This window comes from Artibeus jamaicensis, unplaced genomic scaffold (genome assembly GCF_021234435.1).
Source record: "Artibeus jamaicensis isolate MK-2021 breed Jamaican fruit bat unplaced genomic scaffold, CSHL_Jam_final contig_1028, whole genome shotgun sequence".
Lineage (NCBI taxonomy): Eukaryota > Metazoa > Chordata > Mammalia > Chiroptera > Phyllostomidae > Artibeus > Artibeus jamaicensis.
In genome coordinates this window covers 3,295,536-3,319,498 of record NW_026521201.1, presented here as the reverse complement: position 1 = coordinate 3,319,498, position 23,963 = coordinate 3,295,536, and the positions used below count along the sequence as shown (strand labels likewise).

At 37.2% G+C, this 23,963-nt stretch overlaps 1 protein-coding gene across 1 annotated transcript in view; it reads right to left on the bottom strand.

Moving 5' to 3' along the window:
* Nucleotides 1-23,963, bottom strand: part of AKAP3 (A-kinase anchoring protein 3) — a 43,369-nt gene that overhangs the window by 4,083 nt on the left and 15,323 nt on the right. The window contains exon 4 of the mRNA XM_037152893.2: nt 8,786-11,062. Within this exon, the coding sequence (XP_037008788.2) occupies nt 8,786-11,062 (2,277 nt within the window). The remainder of the gene's footprint in view (nt 1-8,785; nt 11,063-23,963) is intronic.

Here is a 23,963-nt window from a genome sequence, read left to right as displayed (position 1 = left end):
ATCACTTTGTACACAGTATATAATGAAACAGTTTTTTTTCCTGTGGCTTCTAATTGACTCTGAATTTCTCTAGAGCTGTTCCAAAAATATTTGAACAGTGGACGTCTCATTAGAAGCATGTGACATAATCTTAAAAGCTGACCACTTTCCAGAACAATTTGTATTTGGATGTTTATTTAGAAAACCAAATTAATAAAATGATCTTACGACTTAAAAGAAAAAAAAGAAGGGGCTGGAAAGAAAGATTCCAAGTCATGAAATCCAAAGACCTACATCCAAGATTGATCTATCCAGCAAAGCTTTCATTTAGAATGGAAGGGCAGATAAAGTGCTTCTCAGATAAGGTCAAATTCAAGGAGTTCATTATCACCAAGCCCTTATTATATGAAAAGTTAAAGGGACTTACCTAAGAAAAAGAAGATAAAAAAGATGAACAGTGAAAGGACAGCAAACTCACAATTATTAACAACCACACCTAAAACAAAAGCAAACTAAGAGGACAGCTAGATCAGAAGTGAACCATAGAAATGAAGATCACATGGAGGGTTAGCAACAGGGGAGTGGGAGAAGGAGAAGGGGGGAGAAGGTACAGAAAATAAGCAGCATAGACTGTAGGTAGAAAATAGGGGGGAGGGCAAGAATAGTATGGGAAATATAGAATCTAAAGAACTTGAGACACGTGGTCATAAACTAAAGGGGGGAATAGTGGGGGAGGGGTGTACAGGGTGGAGGGGAATGAAGGGGGGAAATAGAACAACTGTAATGGCATAATCAATAAAATATATTTTAAAAAAGAAGAAAAAAAGTAGACCTAAATTTAAACGTATCAATGATTTGACTAAATGTAAGCAGTCTAAACATACCAATTGTCAGAATTAATAAAAATGACCCAACTATACTTTGCCTATTAAAAAAACTCACTTCAAATGATATAGGTAAGTTTAAAGTAAAATTTTGAAATAAGATGTACCATAAAAATAGCAATCAAAAGAAAGCTTGAACCTCAATATTCATGACCAATTAATTTTTTTATAAAGGGAAAAATAATTCAAAAGGGCCAGGTATCCATTTTTATTTCCAACGAATGGTGTTGAGACAACTGTAAAAGAATAAATTAGACCCTTACCTCATATCATACATAAACATGAACTCAAAATGGATCACAGCCTAAATATAAGAGCTGAAATTGTAAAATATTTTAAAATAAAAAAGAGAAAATTTTCATAACTTCGTGTTAGGTCAGTGTTTCTCAATCTGACAATACTGATCTTTTAGATCAGATTATTCTTTGTTGTGGGATTGTCCTGTGCACTGGAGAGTGTTCAGCAGCATCCTTGGCTTCTACCAAGAGTACTACAGTAGCAATCCCACTCCTAGTTTTGACAGTAATATATATCTCCATACCAAATGTCCCTTGGGGGCACAACTGCCTCCAGTTGAGAACCACTGAATTATGCAAAGATATAACATCAAAACACAAGCAATAAAAGCAAACAGTGATAAACTAGATTTCATCATCAAAACTTTTGCTCTTCAAAAGACTTCATTAAGTTAAAAAAAAACACAGACTGAGAGCAAATATTTGCAAATCATACTTTTGGTAAAGAACCTGTATCCAGAATATATAAAGAATACTTGTAACTTTATAACAAGAAAACAACACAGTCAAAACATGGGCAAAAGATTTGTATAGACAATTCAACAAAAATCTATATGAATGGCTAATTAGCACATAAGATGTTCAAATCCTTAGACAATTTTAGTGTGTGTATGTCAAATTAAATCCACCACCAAATACCACCTTAATAGCTATAACGAATGTTGATGAGGATATGGAGAAACTGAAGCCTACATAAACTGTCAGTGGGAATGTAAAATGGTACATTTTTGGAAAACAGTTTGGCAGTTTTTAAAGATATATTTACCATAAGGTGTAGCAATTCAACTCCTTGTTGCTCAAGAGAAATGAAAATGTATGTGCCCACAAAGACTTGAATGTGAATGTTCATAGTAGCACTATTCATGATAGCAAAAAAGTAGAAACAATCCAAATGTCCTTTACTGGTGAATGAACAAACAAAATGTAATGTATCTGCATAATGAAACATTATTCAGCAATAAAAAGGAATGAACTACTGATACATACTACATCATGGATAAACCTCAAAAAAACCTGCTAAGTGTGAATGGCCAGATGTAAGACTATGGATTTTATGGCTCCATTGTGTAAACTGTTGGAAAGGTAAATCTGTGATAGAAATCAGGTTAATGGTTGGCTGAGGCTGGAGGTGCAAATTGAGGAATATATCTTAGAAAATTCTAAGATCAAGACATAAGGAGTCCCTAATCATATTGATTTTAAAACATATTATAGAATAATAGTAATTAGATGTGCTAGCCCTGGCTGGTGTGGCTCAGTGGATTGAGTGCCGACCCGGGAACCAAAGGATTGCAGTTGGATTCCCAGTCAGGGCAAAGGGTTGTGGAAAACATTATGGAATTTCCTCAAAAAACTAAAAATGGGACTTCCTTTTGACCCAGCAATTGCACTGCTGGGAGACCTGGGCCAGGGTTGTGGGCCAGGTCTCTGGTGGGGGACGTGTGAGAGGCAATCACACATTGATGTTTCTCTCCCTCTTTTTCTCCCTCCCTTCCTATCTCTAAAAATAAATAAAATCTTTTAAAAATTATATGCTAATTTAAATAATATTAAAATAGTAAATAGTCAATTCAATGAAATGACAGAAAATTTTGAAAAAGAACTAAAGGTAGTTAACCACCTGAGGAAAAAAATATTTCATTACTACCTCATACTTTATATAAAAATAAATTCAAAATAGATCAAAGTCTTAAATTTTTTTTTTAGAAAACATAAGTATTGATGGGCACTTTAGGCTGTTTCCTGCATTTGACTATTGTAAATAGTGCTGTTATAAACATAGGGGTGCATAAGTTCTTTTGAATTGGTGTTTTCAGATTTTTAGGGTATATTCCCAGCAATGCAATTGCTGGGTCAAAAGGAAGTCCCATTTTTAGTTTTTTGAGGAAATTCCATACTATTTTCCACAGTGGCTATACCAGTCCACATTCCCACCAACGACGTACTAGGGTTCCCTTTTCTCCACAACCCTCTCCAGCACTTGTTGAGATTGGTTTATGATGGCCTTTCTGACCGGTGTGAAGTGGAATCTCAACGTGGTTTTAATTTGCATCTCTCTGATGGCTAGTAATGCCGAGTATTCTTTCACATGTCTCTGGGACCTCTGTATGTCCTCCTAGAAGAAGTGTCTGTTCACTTCTCCTAGGAGAAGTGATCCTTTGTTCAAGATCCTTTGTTTAATTGGATTGTTTGACTTCCTGGTGTTGAGTCATATGAGTTCTTTACATATTTTGGAGATCAAATCCTTGTCCAAGGTATCACTGGCAAATATGTTCTCACATATTGTCGGCCTCCTTTTCTTTTTGATAATGGTTTCTTGAGCCATGCAGAAACTTTTTAATTTGCCCTAGGAGATATAGTGGTGAAAATATTGCTGTGTGGGATATCTGAAATTTTACTGCCTGTGTTTTCCTCTAGGACTTTTATGGTGTCATGACTTATATTTAAGTCTTTTTATCCATTTTGAGTTTATTCTGGTATATTGTGTAAGTTGGTGGTCTAAGTGCCCATCAGTAAATGAGTGGATAAAAAAACTGTGGTACATTTACACGATGAAACACTACACAGCAGAAAGAAAGAAGGAACTCCTGCCCTTCATGACAGCATGGATGGAACTGGAGAGTATTATGCTAAGTGAAATAAGTCAGGAGGTGAAAGACGAATATCATATGATCTCACTTATAAGAGACACCTAATAAACTAATGAGTGAAATAAAACCAGAGGCATGGAAATATGGAACAGACCCGCAGCAGGCAGAGGGGAGGAAAGAGGGGGCTAAGAGTAGAAAGAAGGGGAAGGGACTAGTCAAGGAACATGTATGAATGACCCATGGACATGGACAATGGGGTGGAGATTGACTGTGAGACTGGGAGTGGGCTGGGCAGGAGAGAGCAAAGGTGGGGGGAAACTGGGACAACTGCAATAGAATAACAATAAAATATTTTTAAAAACATAAGTATTGAGAGAAAATATGAGAAAGTTTTGTTAATATCTTAGAGTAAAGAATGTCTTCCAAAATATGACACAAGATCCAGGAAAAATAAAAGAAAAAATGTCTTAGATTTGGTTATATAAACATTTAAAAAATTCTATATGGCCAAAACAAATTGGCAAAACATCAAAAGACAAATGATTAAAGAATGTATTTAATATCACAAAGGCTAATTTCCTTATATATAAAACTCCTGGAGATTAATAAGAAAAAGAATAACAACCGAATGGAAAAATAAGCAGGGGGTATAAACAAACAATTCATCCATGAAAAAGAAAATTAAAATGATTCTTAAACTTATGAAAAGATAGTCACCCTCATTCCCAATAAGCCAAGTGCAAAGGAAAACAGAACTTGACAAAGATCACAAGTTTGCCACTCTCTGTTGACTAAAGTATGGAAAATAGGCACTTTCATATTGTTTTAGCAGATGTGCAAATTGGTGCAAGCTTTATGGAAGGCAATCTGAAGATATATATTAAATACACAAACAGACATTAATGGTGATCTTGAAGTTCCTTTTCTGAGTATTTAACATATTTGCTAAATATGCTAAGTATTTAGCATATTTAGATGCATTTGACTGTGTGCACACAGCACTGCACTTAGTAGCAAAATATTGGCAACTTAAATGTCCATACATGGGAAAGTGGTTAAATACAGCACCTTCATACAATACAGTAATATGCAGTCATTGAAAAGAATGTGGCAGAAAAGAATATACATATTATACTATGATTGAGGCTTAAAAATATATATATATATACACACACACACACACATAAGTACTTACTTGTGTATGCATATATATTTCTAAAAGGATAAGTAACTATTACATTGTAAGGGGCAGAGCCTTAGGTAATTTGCCAGGGAGGGGCAACCCACGTCTTTGTGGCACTGTATGTGATGGAGGGGTCAGAGAGGGAACAATGTTGCTTGCTTGGCTCTCAGCCAGCTTTCAGTCACTTCCCCTGTGACCCACAAGCAAATTGGGCCCTTCTGCTGCTGATTTCTGGGTGGGTGAGTATATGTATGTTCTAGGACCCTGTGAGTCTCTCCAACAAATTCTCTTGTGAGGCCTAGAATTTCTCCCATTGCCACAAGCCCCACAGGTTTTTACAGTCAGAGGTTCTGAGGTTTTATTTCTCTATGCCAAAACCCTGGGTTATGCAGTCCATCTAGCTCCCCAGTTGTTCCTCATGGTTTATGTACACACAAATGTGGGACTGTCCCATCTGGCCTGCCAGTCACCACCTTGCCCACCCAGTCTTCCTATCACTGCCTTGCCACATCATCTCTACCCTGGCTGCCTATCTCTGGATATCCTCTCAGTCTAGATGGATGTTTTTTCTTTAACTCCTTGGTAGCTGGACTTACATACAATGGCCCAAATGAAAGAATAGATCAAAACTCCAAAAATAGAATTAAGCAATGAAGAAATAGCCAACCTATCAGATGCACAGTTCAAAACACTGATAATCAGGATGCTCACATAAATGAAGGGCTTATTTATGGTTGCAAAATAGAGGAGAAAGTGAGGGCTATGAAAAGTGAAATAAAAAATATATACAGGGAACCAACAGTGACGGGAAGGGAACTGGGACTCAAATCAACAGCTTGGAGCAGAAGGAAGAAATAAACATTCAACCAGAAGAGAACAAAGAAACAAGAATTCAAAAAAATCAGGAGAGGCTTAGGAACCTCTGGGACAACTTTAAACGTTCCAATATCTGAATCATAGGAGTGCCAGAAGGGGAAGAGAAAGAGTAAGAAATTGAAAACTTCTTGAAAAAATTGAAAAAATAATGAAGAATAACTTTCCCAATCTGGCAAAGGAAATAGACCTCCAGGAAGCCCAGGAAGCTCAGAGAGTCCCAAAGAAGTTGGACCCAAGGAAACACACACCAAGGCACATCATAATTACCTTACCCAAGATGAAAGAGAAGGAAAGAATTTTAACAGCAGCGAGAGGAAAGGAGACAGTTACCTACAAAGGAGTTCCCATAAGACTCTCAGGTGATTTCTCAAAAGAACCCTTACAAGCAAGAAGGGACTGGAAAGTAGTATTCAAAGTCATGAAAAGCAAGGAGCTTCAACCAAGATTACTGTATCCAGCAAAGCTATCATTTAGAATAGAAGAGAAGATAAAGTGCTTCCCAGATAAGGTTAAGTTAAAGGAGTTCATCATCACCAGGCCCTTATTATATATGAAATGTTAAAAGGACTTATCTGAGAAAAAGAAGAAGATAAAAAATATGAACAGTAAAATGACAACAAACTCACAACTATTAACAACTGAACCATAAAACACAAACAAAGAAAACAACTAGAAGAGGAACAGAATCACAGAAATGGAGATCACATGGATGGTTATCAGAGGGAGACTGGGGAAAAAGGTACAGAGACTGGGAAGCATAAATGAAATGGTAGGTACAAAATAGATAGGGGAACGTTAATAATAGTATAGGAAATGTAGAAGCCAAAGAACTTATATGTATGACCCACAGACATGAACTAAGGTGGGGGGGGATGCTGGTAGGAGGGGAGATACAAGGTGGAGTGGAATAAAGGGGAGAAAAAAATGGGACAACTGTAATAGCATAATCAATAAAATACACTTAAAAAATAAAACAGTAAGCAAGAAATTGATCATAATGGTTTTCTCCAATAAGAGTAATAGAATGGGAGATAAGGATGAAAAAAAAACCCTTAATTTTCACTGTACATTCTTTTGTGCCTTTGGATTTTGAACTATGCACATATTATCTATTCAAAAATGCCCACAAATTTATTTAAAGAGTTGGGCTCATGAGTATTCCAGTGTTATTGGGCTCAATCACTTTTGTCAGCATGAGAGTATTTGTACACATTAATCTTTTTCCCAAAAAATCTAAAATAATTTTTGGGAAGTTTCTTTGATATGTACTTCCCCATCTGTTCTTAAAAATATGCTGATATTCAATGAGCATTAACTTATTAATTGAAGTTCAGATGTGCTGCTGCCCATCCTTTCCATTCTTTTCCTTTAATAAAAGAGATGGTCATCTTTATCTTTATAGTGGGTAAAATGTATGGGTGTGTGTGTTTGTTTAGGAGGACCACAAGTCTACTGTGTCCACTTTAGATAAATATATTATAGACATTTTAATTCAAAATAATCTAAACCCAAAATGTATTATGTATTTTATATATGATGTATTTGACTTAAAAGATGGCTACAGAACAAAAGCTTGTTTCACACATTGTATACATAAAGCTATACTTCTTTTAATATTTTTCATCAGTCTAAAACTTTTGTGAATATAGATCCCCTTTGTAAACTGCTATGTGCTAAACTACTTGTCTGTTTTACAGACTGGCAAAACTATAGTGACTGAGACTCTTTACAGTGCACCAAGACTCTTAGGGATATTTGTAGGATTGGAACTCCACATTCTGTTCTCTAGCCCAAACTTGAATGTACACACAGACCACCTGGTAATTTTGCTAAATTGCTAAAATGAAGATTCTGATTCAGTAGAGCAGAAGTGGAGCCTGAGATTCTAAACTTCTAACAAGCTCCTGGCTGACACCAATGTTGGTTCAGAGACCACATTTTGAGTAGCAAGTCCACATATCATATAGTATCTTGTTTAGGTTTAGTGTAGCCTAATCTGGAGACTTTAAAATCCTGTGTCTTCCCAGTCATCAGATAAACCAAGGAGCCCAGTTGTAGGATTTACTAATGCCACTTATTAAACAGGTAAAATCTTTTACTTTATCTGTCCTCTGGTTTCCATGAGGATGAATTATTTTTGTAAATAATCCCAGCCTCCTTACTACTTAATTGGTAACTGCCACTGTTCTGCTTTTATCAGTTGAGACAATAATCAAAATCCCTAAAGCTGTGTATGTGTGTTTGTGTGTGGTAGGGATGGTCTCTATTTCTTAATTCCTCTATAGTAGCATGAAGCAGCAACTTGCATAAATGTTCATGCTTTCCAGACTGAAAATCTCCCTTCAGTGAGCAGTTCCAAGGCCTACACTGGGAGGAGCAAGGAGTTAGAAGGCACAGTTAATCAGTAGTAACAGTGATAAGCTGACTTCCCATTTGCCTTATTCTTTTGTCTTCTCAATTGATTCAGAACTTAGGGTAGGGGGGAAAGGCATGTTATTTACCAAATATCTTCAAATCTCCAATACCACCTAGACAGCTAACTAAAACAATAATGATAGTTTTGAAAAGCTCATCAATCTAGATCATTCATGCCCTACTCCCAAACTCCCTTAACACATCTCAGGATGCTTCCATGAAGCCCCTTCTCATTCTTTGGGCACTGCTGTCCTATCCAAAATTCAGCCTGAAGCCCAGACCTTAATCTGATTCTTTTACTAGGTCTCTTGGAGATTTTGCATCTATGCAATCTCATTAACATATGCAGAAAAGAATCAGATGTGATTTATCATATAGCCCCACTTTCCCCCCTTTGATGTAATTCTTATTGGGCAAAAAAATAATTTTACTCTATCCATTATTTCTGCCAAGAGGCATGATCTTCAAATTCTTACTGTCCCCATTCTATTCTCCTTGTGGCTATCTTCCCATTCAGAAAGATGACAACTTAAAACCCCAACGAACCATTATCTTCCTTACCTTTTCTTGGATTCCTTCATCATCACCAGCAAAGTACAAAATAGGGACATTGAGCTCAGAGGCAGCTACCCATTGAAGTACAGCTTGGAGTTGCTTGTTCTGAACACTATCAATTATGTTATGATTGCTGACAACCACTTTGGGTGCTGCACACCCTTCAGGGAGCTGTCCTGATATACCTCTCAATTCATTATGAATAGCTTGATAGGCATTTTGTAAGACAGTCTCTGCTGTCCCTGTGCCCTTGACTGGTAAACACTCATATAAACTATCAGGAAAGTTTGAAGTTGGCCTGCTAGCATCACCAGACTTATCGTCTCCCAGTTTTGCAAAGGGAGGGTCACAGGACTTGGCAATAATGAGACAAAGTTTCATCACTGAGTCCATCAGATGTTCTACCATTTCCCCATTCATGTGGCCATCCAGCTGGTCAGCAACTATCATGCTCAGCCCAGGAAAGGTACCATCAGCCTCATCACATTCACTTAGTTTTATGGGAGAAGGGGTTACAGGTCTTTTGAAGAAGTCTTCCTTAATTGGTTGTTCTGGCACCTTGGGTTCAGAGCTACTGTTGTTCTTGAAAATAGTCTCAGTAAGTAAATTCCGGATAAAGTTGAAGAAAATGCTCTTTAGATCTTTCTTTTCTGCTTCTTCTTGGTTACCTCCCCCATGAGGACACTTAAGGTTGGTCTCATCAGAAACAACAGGGGGCTTAGTGGTGGGAAAGTTGTTAGTACCAGCAGCATCAAGGAAACTCTGTGCATCCATACTTCCTCCCTGGGCCAGATGGTACTGAATTAGAAGTAAGGCAGATACAAGCAGGTCCTTGGCCCAGGAGTCTGAATCACACATAAAATTCTCAGGATTCTCTAGGTGATGCCCTGGAGGGCTGAGGTTGCCAATATCCATGGGATGTCCAAGGGGATATTCTGGTGTAGGGCTACACTGGTCATTGGGAGCTGCAAATGTTACACACTGAGAACCTGGAAATACTCCTTCTTTATTCTGACTTTTATGCCACAAGCTCAGTCCTTCTTTGATAATGTGTTCACCCAAAGTTTCAGCGCATGTCTTCTCTGGTTCACGTGGAGGACAGCATATTTTTTCCCTCAATTTACCTTCAGATTTCATTGTTGCAAAATTTACATTTCTTTTTTTAGGGTCACCCATTCCTTTCATGGAGAGAAGGGAATAACTCTCTGACTTGTCCTTGGTTTTCCTGATATTCTCAGGAGGTTTCTTGGCAAACACCACAGTGTAAAGCTTATTCAACATAGCATCCATGATATCTGTGGCCTTCTGGCTTCCATGAGAGAAGAAACTTCTTTTCACAGCTGACACAAAGTCTGTATCAGTCATGAGAGTCCCTGTGACATTGTGGAGGTTCTTCATGAAGGAGTCAATGAGATCTGAGACCACGTCTTTTGCATGCTTGATCAGTACCCTCTTCAGCAGGATGGTGGCAATGGTTGTGTCCTTCACTTGGATTTTCAGTGTCTTCATGATGGAGACCATCATATCAGATACCACACTGTTAGCATAGGTCATGATCTTTTGACTGACAGAAGCTGTAAAGTCATCAGGCCTCTCTTGCCCACTGAATAACTTTCTCTCCCCAGGTAAGGACCATCTACCCCCTTTAGCATCACCTGCATTACGAGATTCAAACACTTCTTTATAGAAGAAGGACTTCTTAGAAGCAGGCTTGTCATCTGGACCCTTGTTTTCCTTGATCTTCAAAGTGGTCTTATATTTCACATTTGAGGCTTTGTCACCAGGGCCAGGAAATTTATCTGAGGTAGTGTTATTGGAACATTTGGCGACAGTCTCATTCACTAGCTCTGATGCCACTTTACTCAGGCTTTTGTTGAGTGGGGGTTCATCCCCCATATACAATGACTGATGGACACATTTGTTTTCAGAGCCATCAATCTTTTCATTGATCTCCTTGCGGGCCATGGCAATGACTAAGTTTGTGAGGCGGTTAGCATAGAAGGAAACTTCATCTACTGCTCTTTCATTACCAACTTGGGCGCTGGCATCCTGGAGAGGGTTCTCTCTGTGAGTCACCTCAAAATGAACTCTCTCTGGACTGCCCTTGTTGGGGGTATTGTAGTAGTCCACTAAGAAACCCTTGCATGGGCCTCCTGAGTCTGTCATTTCCCCACCAAAGGATGAGTCTCCAGGCTTGAAACTAACATCTTGGAACCCTGCTGTACTTTTTTCCAGGTCTCTGCGGAGCCAGCTGAGCACTCTGACAGGATCAGTTGAGGCTTCCTTAAAAACAGACAGGGATTCATCTGACTATCACAAAATAAATATATGGGATATTCAGGACAACTCAAAGATCAGTTACAAAAATGGTTACCTTGCTCAGGCCTGAACTACTCCATCATCACAATAAAAATAAGCAATATTTATTGCGTGCTTACTATGTATCAGGCACTGTTATAAGTATTTTAACTATTATCTCATTTAATATTACTTTCATGGTAAATGTAAATGTTAGCTCTCTTATCATCCACATTTTACAGAGGAGGAAATTGAAGGACTGAGAGATTTAGTTACTCCTCTGAGATTATATAGCTAATTATTGATGGAGCAGGAATTCCAACCCAGGTAATTTGACTCCAGAGCCCATGTTCTTGGCCACTACACTATATTGCATCTAACAACATATATCTTTAAGATCTGTCATCAGCTACACAGCTGACTTAGCATTTGAACTAAATCAGATTTTCTTGTATTAATATTAATTGCTATTTTCTATGATCTATTTTTATATTTAGGTCTCATTACAAAATAAATTTTTCAAAAATTATAAAATTCAAGAATAATTGTGCATAATTGATCACTTTGCCAGAGTACACAAGCATAATCTGGATATGCTAAATGGCTTCCAATGGACTACTTACTATCACTTAAGTTAATGATCTGATTTATAATTGAGGAGTTAATGTCTGTGTACAACTTATTAGTTAAGTAAATACAGATTCTTTGGTGGAAATAAACACATGAACATACTTATATGTTTATATTTTGTAATCTATAATCTTCACTTGAACACAGATTAAAATAAGAATTTATGTAAAAGTGTTCTATTCACCATCAGATGTAAAGAATCATTGTAATTATTGGATTAATGCCTTCTGGAAATTATAAGTATTGCCCATCTTTAAACATTAATTTGGTATTTTAATTACCAATTGACAGAGTTACTAGATACTATTTGTTAAATACTTATGTTTGCCAGGCATTGTGCTAAGTACTTTACACACATTTAATTTAATTTAATCATCATATACACTCTGTCAGGATGGCATTACTCTTCCAGTTTCATAGGTAGAAAAACTGAGGTATAGAGAAGTTAAATAAACTCACTAGCATTTCACAGCTACTGCATGATGGGTGTTAGTATTCAAACCCAGTTCCTACTCTATCCACTGCTGTGTTTTAAAGACTTGGAAAGAAGAGAAAAGCAGTTGTACTAGTCCTCTATAGGGCTGGTTTAAGCTGCTTGTTGGCCCTAGTGCTTGGTCCAAAGTCTTATTGATTCTCTGAATATGAACAATGGCTACTATAGAGAAATGTTGTGCTTCAGTAGAAAACTATGCATAATTTATGGCATATCCTTCCACACTTTCTGATTCTAATTCTCTTCAAGCTACTTTACAATTCTGTAAAGCATAGATAACTGATAGCCATACAATATAATTCTTACCTATACACATGTTAATTCTGGCCAAGGAAGGATACACCGTAGAAAAGGTGCTTCCATTTATGCATTCACTTCGATGTTCCTGATCCCTATATAAATGTGCGTTTTAACTTAGATTCTCCTTTGAATGACACCAGTTATTCAAAGTTAAGTTGAACCTTAATATGAGTTCATTTAAGTACTATCCTTAATATGAGTTCATTTTTATATAAGTAGGAGAGTCTTTATTTCACCCTTCTCTGAAAATGATCTTTAAACAGTTTTGGAAGTCTTTGCCAAAATGTCCAACAGATTCACCTAATAGAGTAAATGTCATCATGAGAGTAGTGTACCAGGAAGGTCTTGCCCCCCAGAGGTGAACCTAAAGTAGAAATGTAACTATGTAGATGTTCTGTTTTTTAGTTTCAATTGTCCTCTCTACTAATTTTGTTTTTCGTTTTCACTTTTGTTCCTTTACAGCCATTATCATTAGTGGCAGAAGTGATTGAGAATTTTGTTTTACTGCCTCACCACTTGGTGATTCTTTAAAAAATTATGGTTTATAGAGAGCTATTCTCTGTTGGGTGAGATATAATAGAAACTTTGTTTTGCTAATATTTATTGCCTGTCTTAAGTTCAAATCAGCTAAGAATTTTATGCCCATTTGGAATGAGAAGAGCCCTTTGATCTCTGGACAGGTGAGCTTTGTATTTCTGTTTTGAGTTTTGATGTATGGCTCAACGTTTATTATTTTTTAATTGAGATAGTCAAGTGTACAGCATAATGATTTGTTCCTTGTATGTATTGCAAAATGATCAGCAATAAATCCCATTAACATCCATTGTCACACATAGTTCAAATTATGTTTTCTTGTGATGGGAACTTTTAAAATCCACTCTCTTGACTAGTTTCAAATATAAAATACAGTGTATTAACTATAATCACCATGCTTTACATTTTATCCCCAGGACTTTAATTATTTGAAAACCGTAGATTTGTACCTTTTAACCGCTTTCACCCATTTTGCTCATCCCTCACCTCTGGCAACCACCAGTGTTCTAAATCTATGACTTCTTTCTTCTTTTCTTAAGATTCTACATATAAGTGAGATTATGTGGTATCTCTCTCTCTCTCTCTCTCTATTTCATTTACCATAATGCCCTCAAAGTTCATCCATGTTGTTGCAAATGGCAGAATTTCCTTCTTTTTAATGGCTGAATAATAGTCAATTATATCACATTTTCTTTATCTATTCATCTAGAGATGAACACTTAAGTTGTCTCCATATTTTGGCTACTGCAAATAATGCTGTACAATACATAGGGATGCAGATATAGCTTCAAGATACTAATTTTGTTTCTTTCAGAAACAAAAGTGGAATTGCTGTTCATATGGTAATTGTTATTTAAAATAATTTCTTCATATGATTGTGGTTAGAATTAAATAAGATTAAATAAGATAATACATAAAAATACCTTATATACTTAATGTGGTATATATCAGATAGATAATACTACTTAAACACTTCAAATAAAGATTAGACTTCAAAAGAACTAAGAGAAACGAGAAGCCAAAAAGCTTGATCTTTAGAATAATGCAGTGAGACATAATTAACCAGCTAAGGAAGTACTAAATAAAACCTGACTTACTACATGTATGGGGAAGTAGTACTCTGGATGAAAAGAGAAGTTGTAGAAGAGTGTATGGCCAGAGATGTGTACTGTGATTCATTCCTATCAGACTAGGTAGGAGGTGTGGGGAAACTACTGAGTTTCTGTAATAAATATTTTAAAGGTTGTTTTTTGGAACCAAAAGACAATAAAAAGTAGAAATGTACTGATGAACAATATCTAGCTTTTAAGAGGAACTTCTAAGGAAAAAAGCTGCCCTTATGCATGTCTAAGAAAGTGACAGAAAAGGTAGTAGAGTCAGAGCCAAGAAAGCATTCAAGAAATGGAAAGTTGGGTTCCAATGTAGATGTTAACCATCAGGAGGACCAACCTGATAGTCTGCTACTGCAGAGGTAATTTAGGGAAGATGAATGATGTTTAACACTACCTACCTATATAATGCAATACCTATGAAGTATCTGTGTACAACACACAGTATGACACATAGTACAAAACATACAAAAATGAAAGAAATATGATTTATGTTCTGGAAGCACACAATCTAAAGCAGAGACAAAACATGAACATAAATATTAAATGCTAAGTGATCAGTGCTATAAAATAATAAAAATAGATCTATTTAATGTTAGAAGAAGGACAACATTTTTTGACTTGTTAACTAAGGAAAGAAGTGACATTTCAGATGAACTTTTTAGTATTTTAAGTCAGATATGATAGGATGGGCATGCTTGGCAACAAAATGGCTATTTATTTTTAAATCAGATAGCCTCTGAACTATATCAGTGTAACAAAATAGAGATTTGATCACTTTGTTTAGAGAGGGTATTCAGTGAGCAGCCTTCCTTGCAGTGACTCAGGGACCCAGGCTCTGCTTTTGCACCTTCTTTTGGGCCTTAGAATCTTTTCTTCAAGCCAGTGTATGGGGAATGACAGAGATCTTGAAAGACTGCCTAGGAAGTTTTTGTGGTCCAGGCCTGGATATTACAAACATCAATTCTACCCATACTCCATTTTTCTTTGTGTTTTGAAAGTTTGATTATAATATGTTTTAGTGTTGGTCTCTTTGAGTTCATATTAAGTTCATTGAACTTTGTGGATGTTTACATTCATGTTTCATCAGTTTTCAGAAATTATCAGCCATTATTTCTTCAAATATTCTCTCTGCCCCTTTCTCTTTCTCTTCTCCTACTGGGACTCCCACAGTGAACATATTTGTTTGCTTGATGGTATCCCACAGGTCCCTTTGGCTCTGTTCACTTTTCTTCAATCTTATTTCCTTCTGTTCCTCAGGCTTAATAGCTTGCACTTTCCTTATCTTAAAGCTTGCTGATGCTTTCTTCTGCCTGCTCAAATCTGCCTTTAAATCCAACCAGTGCATTTTCATTTCCATTATTATACTTTTCAGCTCCAGCATTTCTTTTAGGTTATTTGTAAGTTTTCTCTCTTTATTGATATTTCCTTTTTGTTCACATACTACTTGCTTTACTTTCTCCACATCTTTCCTTTAGTTCTTAGCATTTTAATACAGTTGGTTATCATGGCTTTTTCAGATACAGAATCTGTTGACTTACTTTTCCTTTTTATTTTCCAAAGGAAAAAAATCTAAATAAAACGCCAGATTAATGAAAATAAGGCTTATGCATGATTACATTTCTTGAGTGTGTACAGGGGAGCAGAGGTTTAGTAGGAAGCACACATCAGAACAAAACACAGTTGATTGCAATGATACTATACATCTCAAATTCTAAACCACTTTCCCCAGGCCTCTAGTCTTCAGTTTTCCCATATACTTTCATTTTATTTTTTATATGTTGTCTACAAGAGACACCATTTATTTTTTATTTTATTAAATTTTGGTGGGTAATAGGGTCATACAGGTCTCAAGTATACAATTCTATGATATGTAATCTATATACTGCATCGTGTGTCTAGCAACCAAAGTCAGATCATCTTCTACCACCATACATTTGACCCTATTTACTATTTTCTATCCCTCACCCCCTTTCCTCTGGTAACCACCATACTGTTGTCTGTCTGTGTCTATGAGTTTTGGTTTTCTATCCTATATATGAATGAAGTTATATGGTTCTTAGCTTTTTATGACTGACTTATTTCACTTAGCATAATATTCTTAAAGTCCATCCATGTCGTTGCAAATGGCAGTATTTTATCTTTCTTATGGTTGACTAGTATTCCATAGTACATATATGTACCATATCTTTATCCCATCCTCTATCAAAGAACACTTTGGTTGTCTCCATTCTTGGCCACCATGAATAATATTGCGATGAACATAAGGGTGTATATACCTTTGTGAATAAATTTTTTGAGTTTTTTTGGTAGATACCCAAAAGAGGGATTGCTGGGTCATAATGGTAACTCTATTCTTAGTTTTTTGAGGAACCTTCATACTGTTTCTCATAGTGGTTGTACCAATTTATATTCCCACCAGCAGTGAATAAGAGTTGCTTTTTCTCCACAACCTCTCCAACACTTGTCATTAACTGTCTTGTTGATAATAACCATTCTAACAGGTGTGAGGTAGTATCTCATTGTAGTTTTGGTGTGCATTTCTTTAATAGCTAGTGAAGCTGAACATCTTTTCATATATCTGGTCATTTCTAAGTCTTCTTGGGAGAGGTATTTTGTTCAAGTCCTCTGTGCATGTTTTCTTTTTTTAAAAATTATTTTTATTGTTTATGTCATTACAGTTGCTCCTGCTTTGTCCTCCATTCCCCACCTTTACCCAGCTCCATCCTCTCTGTTACCTAAGTCAATCCAACATGGGAAATAAAATCTCAAGATACCCAAATACCAATATTTTTGCCAATATACCTCCTAAGGTACTAGAAACAAAGGAGAAAATAAACAAATGGGACTACATCAAATTAAAAGCTAAAGAAACCATCAGGAAGATTAATAGGGAACCCACTGTATGAGAACATTTTTTGCCAATTATACATCTGATAAGGGTTTAATCTCCAAATTATACAAAGAACTAATACAACTCAACACCAGGAAGATAAACAACTCAATTAAGAAATGGGCAAAAGACCTGCATAGACACTTCTCCAAAGAGGACATACAGAGGACCCATAAACATATGAAAAAATGCTCATTGTCATTAATCATCAAAGAAATGCAAATTAAAACCTCAATGAGATATCATCTTACACCTGTCGGAATGGCATCAATAATATATCAACAAACAAGTGTTGGTGATGATATAGAGAAAAGGGAACCTCTGCCCACTTTTAAACTGGATTGTTTGTTTGATATTGAGTTTTATGAGTACTTTATATATTTTGGATAATAACCTTTTGCTGGAGCTGTTTGTTGGCAAATATCTCTCACTCAGCCAGTTGCCTTTTTTTTGTCATTTCTTTTTTTAAAATTTTATTTAGTTATTTTTCAAGTACAGTTTTTTGACTATTTCTCCCATCCCAGCCCCCCCACCCCGTGCTCCCCCCTCCCTCCCATTTTCTCCCCCCCAATTCCTCATCCCTGTGTCCTTCATACTTGTTCCTCCAAGTCCCTCCTCTTTTTCCCCCTTAAATTAACTTTTCAGTTTGATATAGTCCCATTCATTTAGGTTTGCCTTTACTTCCCTTACATTTTGGGTCAAATTCTATGTAATTATTTTTTCAGATCTTATATTTATATCTTTGATCCATTTTGAATTAATTTTTTACATGAGAACAAACTATAGTTTTGTTTCATTCTTTTGCATGTGGCTTCTCAATTCTCCCAGCACCATTTATTGAAGAGGCCTTCTTTTTTCCATTGTGTGTTTTCAGCTCCTTTGTCAAAAATTTGTCCATCCACCTGTGGTTTTATTTATGAGCTCTCAATTCTGTGCCATTGGTCTCTGTGTCTGGCTTTGTGCCAGTACAAATATTCCTGTAGTATAATTTGACATAAGGTAGTGTGATAGCTTTGGCTTCATTTTTTTTGGGGGGGGGGAATTTCTTTGGTTATTGAGTCTTCATGATTCCATACAAATCTGATGATTTTTTTTGTTCTAGTTCTTTAAAAAATGACACTGGGTTATGCAGCCAAGATAGAGGTGTAGGTAGATACACTTTGCTTCCTTGCACAACCTAAGGAAGGATAACCACCAATTTGAAAACCGAAAACAACCAGAACTGCCAGGAAATCAAACTGTATGGAAATCTGACAGCCAAGGAGTTGAAGAAGAAACATTCATCCAGACTGGTAAGAGGGGTGGAGATGGGCAGCCAGGGTAAAGAGGATGCACAGCAAGGTGGTGGCTGGGGACCTGAGGTGGGAAAGGCAGCGGCTGGTGGAGTGGGTAGTCCCACATTTGCATGTGGATAGACTAGGAGGAACAACTGGGAAGCTAGACAAACCACACAACCCAGGTTTCCAGCTCAGGAAAATAAACCCTCAAAACTTCTGACTCTAAAATCCTGTGGGGGTTGAGGCAGTGGGAGAAACTACCAGCCTCACAAGAGAATTTATTGGAGAGACCCATGGGGGTCCTAGAATGAACACAAACCCACCCACTCGAGAATCAGCACCAGAAGGGCCCGGTTTGCTTGTGGGTAGCCTTGGAGGGGACTAAAAGCTGGCAGAGAGCTATATGGGCCACGCTGTTCCCTCTCGGACCACTCCCCTACATCTGGTGGCACAGCACAGCAACATGGGTTACCCTGCCCTGGAAAATACCTAAGGCCCTGCCCCTTACTACGTAATAGGCATGCTGAGACAAAGAAAATGGCCCAAGTGAAAGAATAGATCAAAGCTCCAGAAAAAATACAACTAAGCGGCAAAGAGATAGCCAGCCTATCAGATGCACAATTTAAAACATTGGCAATCAGGATGCTCACATAAATGGTTGAATGTGGTCACAAAATAGAGGAGATAGTAAAGGCTATGCTAAGTGAAATAAAGGAAAATGTACAGGGAGCCAACAGTGATGGGAAGGGAACTGGGACTCAAATCAACAGCTTGGAGCAGAAGGAAGAAATAAACATTCAACCAGAAGAGAACAAAGAAACAAGAATTCAAAAAAATCAGGAGAGGCTTAGGAACCTCTGGGACAACTTTAAATGTTCCAACATCTGAATCATAGAAGTGCCAGAAGGGGAAGAGAAAGAGTAAGAAATTGAAAACTTACTTGAAAAAATAATGAAGAATAACTTTCCCAATCTGGCAAAGGAAATAGACCTCCAGGAAGCCCAGGAAGCTCAGAGAGTCCCAAAGAAGTTGGACCCAAGGAAACACACACCAAGGCACATCATAATTACCTTACCCAAGATGAAAGAGAAGGAAAGAATTTTAAAAGCAGCGAGAGGAAAGGAGACAGTTACCTACAAAGGAGTTCCCATAAGACTCTCAGGTGATTTCTCAAAAGAACCCTTACAAGCAAGAAGGGACTGGAAAGTAGTATTCAAAGTCATGAAAAGCAAGGAGCTTCATCCAAGATTACTGTATCCAGCAAAGCTATCATTTAGAATAGAAGAGAAGATAAAGTGCTTCCCAGATAAGGTCAAGTTAAAGGAGCTTAGTCATCATCACCAAGTCATCACCACAAAGCCCTTATATGAAATGTTAAAAGGAATTATCTGAGAAAAAGATAAAAAATGTGAACAGTAAAATGACAACAAATTCACAACTATCACAAGTGAATCTAAAAAATTAAAAAAAAACTAAGCAAACAACTAGAAGAGGAACAGAATCACAGAAATGGAGATCACATGTAGGGTTATCAATGGATAGGGGGAGGAGAAGAATGGGGGAAAAGGTACAGGGAATAAGAAGCATAATTTGTAGGTACAAAATAAAAAGGGGGAGGTTAAGAATAGTATAGGAAATGGAGAAGCCAAAGAACTTATATATACAACCCATGGATATGAACTAAGAGGGGAATTGCTGGAGAGAGGGATGGTGCAGGGCACAGGGGAATAAAGGAGAGAAAAGAATGGGACAACTGTCATAGTGTAATCAATAAAGTATACTTTAAAAAATGACATTGGGATTTTGATGGGGATTGCATTAAATCTGTGTATTGCTTTGGGTAATATGGCCATTTTAACTGTGTTGATTCTTTTCAATCCATGAGTGTGGATTATCTTTCCATTTCATTGTGTCTTTTTTGATTTCTGTTAATAATGCCTTGTAGTTTTCAGTATATATTTTTTCACATCCTTTGTTAAGCTTTTTCCTAGGTATTTTATTCTTTTGGCTGCAGTTGCAAAAGGAATTGTTTTTTTTTTTAATACAGTTTCATTGTCAGCATATAAAAAAGTAGTAGATTTTTGTACATTGATTTTATATCTTGCAACTTGACTGTTTTTGCTTATTGTTTCTATTAACTTTTTGGTAGAGCCTTTAGGGTTTTCTATATATACAATCATGTCATCTACAAAAAGTGATGCTTTTACTTCTTCCTCCCTTATGTGGATGCCTTTTATTTCTTTCTCTTACCTGATTGCTCTTGGCTAAGACTTCCAGAACTATGTTAAATAAGATTGGTGAGAGTGGGCATCCTTGTCTTGTTCCTGATTTTAGAAAAAAAGCTTTTAGTTTTTCACCATTGAGTATGACATTGGCTGAAGGTTTGTCATGTAAGGCCTTTTTATGTTGGGGTACTTTACTTCTGTATCTGTTTTATTGAATGTTTTGATCATAAATGATGTTGTATCTTATACTTTTTATAAATCCATGAATAAGTTTGTATGCTTTTTACCATTTGTTTTATTAATGTTGTGTATCACATGGATTGATTGGCATATGTTGAACCATGCCTGTGCCGCTGGAATGAATCTCACTTAATCATGATGTATTATTTTTTTAATGTATTTTTTTAACTTTTTTTATTGATTATGCCATTACATGTGCTCTATTCCCCCCTCCATTCCCCTCCACCCTGCATACCCCTCCCCCACCATTTCCCCCCTTTAGTTCATGAACACGTGTCTCAAATTCTTTAGATTCTGTATTTCCCCTGCTATTCTTACCCTCCCCCCTATCTATTTTCTATCTACTGTCTATGCTACTTATTTTCGGTACCTTCTCCCCCCTTCCCCTCCTCCCACTCCCCCTGTTGCTAACCCTCCATGAGATCTTCATTTCTATGGTTCTGCTCCTGATCTAGCTGTCCTCTTAGTTTGCTTTTGTTTTAGGTGTGGTTGTTAATAACTGTGAGTTTGCTGTCCTTTCACTGTTCATCTTTTTTAATCTTCTTTTTCTTAGGTAAGTCCCTTTAACATTTCATATAATAAGGGCTTGGTGATGATGAACTCCTTGAATTTGGTCTTATCTGAGAAGCACTTTATCTGTCCTTCCATTCTAAATGAAAGCTTTGCTGGGTAGAGCAATCTTGGTTGTAGATCTTTGGTTTTCATGACTTGGAATACCTCTTTCCAGCCCCTTCTTGCCTGTAAGGTCTCTTTTGAGAAATCAGCTGACAGTCTGATGGGAACTCCTTTGTAGGTGACTGTCCCCTTAGCTCTTGCTGCCTCTAGGATTCTCTCCTTCATTTTAATCTTGGCTAATGTAATTATGATGTGCCTTGGTGTGTTCCTTCTTGGGTCCAACTTCTTTGGGACTCTCTGAGCTTCCTGGATTTCTTGGAAGTCTATTTCCTTTGCCATCTTGGGGAAATTCTCCTTTATTATTTGTTCAAATAAGTTTTCCACTGGTGGCTGTTCCTTTCCCCCTTCTGGTACCCCTATAATTCGAATGTTGGAACGTTTAAAGATGTCCTGGAGGTTCCTAAGCTTCTCCTCATTTTTCTGAATTCTTATTTCTTCATTCCTTTCTATTTGATCATTTTTTTCTTCCTTCTGGTCCACTCCCTTGATTTGAGTCCCAATTTTCTTTCCATTACTATTGGTATTCTTTGTATCACCATTCATTTCAATTAGTTTAGCTTCCATATGTTTCTCTAATTTGTGACTAAAATCCACCAGTTCTGTAAGGATCCTGATAACCAGTGTTTTGAACTGTGCATCTGAAAGACTGGCTATTTCTTCATCACTTAGATCTATCGGTTCTGGGGCTCTGAGTTGTCCTAGAGCCATTTTTGGTCTATTCGTGCTGTTAAGTGAGCGGAGGGAAGCCTTAGTTGTTTACCAGGATGGGGCGACCCAGGTCGCTGGTTTGTGACGCTGTGTGTGGGGGCGTGGTCAGAGAGGGAGCAATGGCGTCCCCTCCGCTAGCCCAGCGCATCCAGTCACTCCGCACGCCTGGGGTTTATCCGATCGCAATTGTGCGAGCCTGCTGCCCCGCGCCGGCTTCCCTTCTCACTGGCTTCTCCGCACGTAAATGCGCGCGACCCACGGACGGACCTACCGCCACGCCTCTTCCCTGTGCGCTCCGGCCGCCAGCTCGCTTGCGATCAGCGCCCTCGGTTGCCGCCTGTGCATACCGCGCACCGCCCCGGGAATTTTTTCTTGCTAACCTGCTCCTCTGCTCGCCTCGCTCCTCGTACCGGTCCAGCTGAGTATCTAGTTGTCCTTTGGACTCCGTATTGTCGATTTTTCGTGTGGCTTGGTTGTGACTGCTGTTAAAAATAGCTGTTCTTAGATTTGGTTGTGCACAGAGGCGAGGTCGTTCCTCCACCTACCTCTCCATCTTGGCGGAAGTCCTTTTTTAATGTATTGTATTCAATTTGCTACTATTTTGTTTAGGATTTTTGCATCCATATTCATCAGAGATTATGGTCTGTAGTTTTCTTTCTTAATGTTATCCTTGCCAGGTTTTTGTATCAGGGTTATGTTGGCCTCACAAAATGTGTTACAAAATACTTCCTCTTTTTCAATGTTTTGGAAGAGTTTGAGAAGGATAGGTGTCAAATCTTTGAATGTTTGGTAGAATTCACTAGTGAAGTCATTTGTTCCTGTACTTTCATTTTGCGGGAGGTTGTTTATGGTTGTTTCAATTTCCTCACTGTTTATCAGTCTATTTAGATTTACCATGTCTTCATGATTCAGTCTAGGAAGTTATATATTTCTAGGAATTTATCCATTTTTTCTAGGATTGAATTTTGTGGCATACAGTCTTTCATGGTATTCTAGCATGATCTTTTGTATATCTGTGATGTTTGTGGTAATTTCTTTCATTTCTGATTTTGTTTATATGAGTCTTTTCTCTTTTTTCCTTAGTGAGTCAAGCCAGATGTTTTTGATTTTAATTTTTTTAAAGAGCTGGCTTTTTGTGGTATTAATTTTTGTACAGTCTTTTTGTTCTCTAGTTCTTTTCATTCTTCTTGCTCTAATTTTTATTTTTTCCTTTCTTCTGTTGACTTTGGGTTGCTTTTGTTCTTCTTTAAGATGTAATGTTAGGTTGTTTACTTGGGGTTTTTCTTGTTTCTTGCAATAGGCCTGTAATGACACAAACTTCCGTCTTATTATTGCTTTCTTGAAACCCCAGAAGTTTTGATGTATCATATTGTTATTCTCATTTGTCTCTATATTTTTTTTGATCTCACCTTTTATTTTTTCTTTGACCCAGTCATGTTTTAGTAGTATGTTTTTTATTCTCAATGTATTTTTTACTTCCTTTTTGCAGTTGATTTCTTTCTTCCTATTTTTTTTTAAGAGAGAGGGGAGGGGAGGGGAGGGAGAAAGAGAGGGAAAGACACATCGATGTGAGAAACATTGATTGGTTGTCCTTTGTATGTGTCCTGACCAGCGACCGAACCCATAACCTAGGTATGTGCCCTGACTGGGAATCAAATCCATAACCTTTTGGCTTATGGGATGATGCTCAACTAACTGGGCCATGTTGGTGAGGGCTGAAGTTGATATCTAATTTCAAAGCATTGTGGACACAGAATATGCTTAGTATAATTTCAATCTTCTGAATTCGTTGAAGCTAGTTT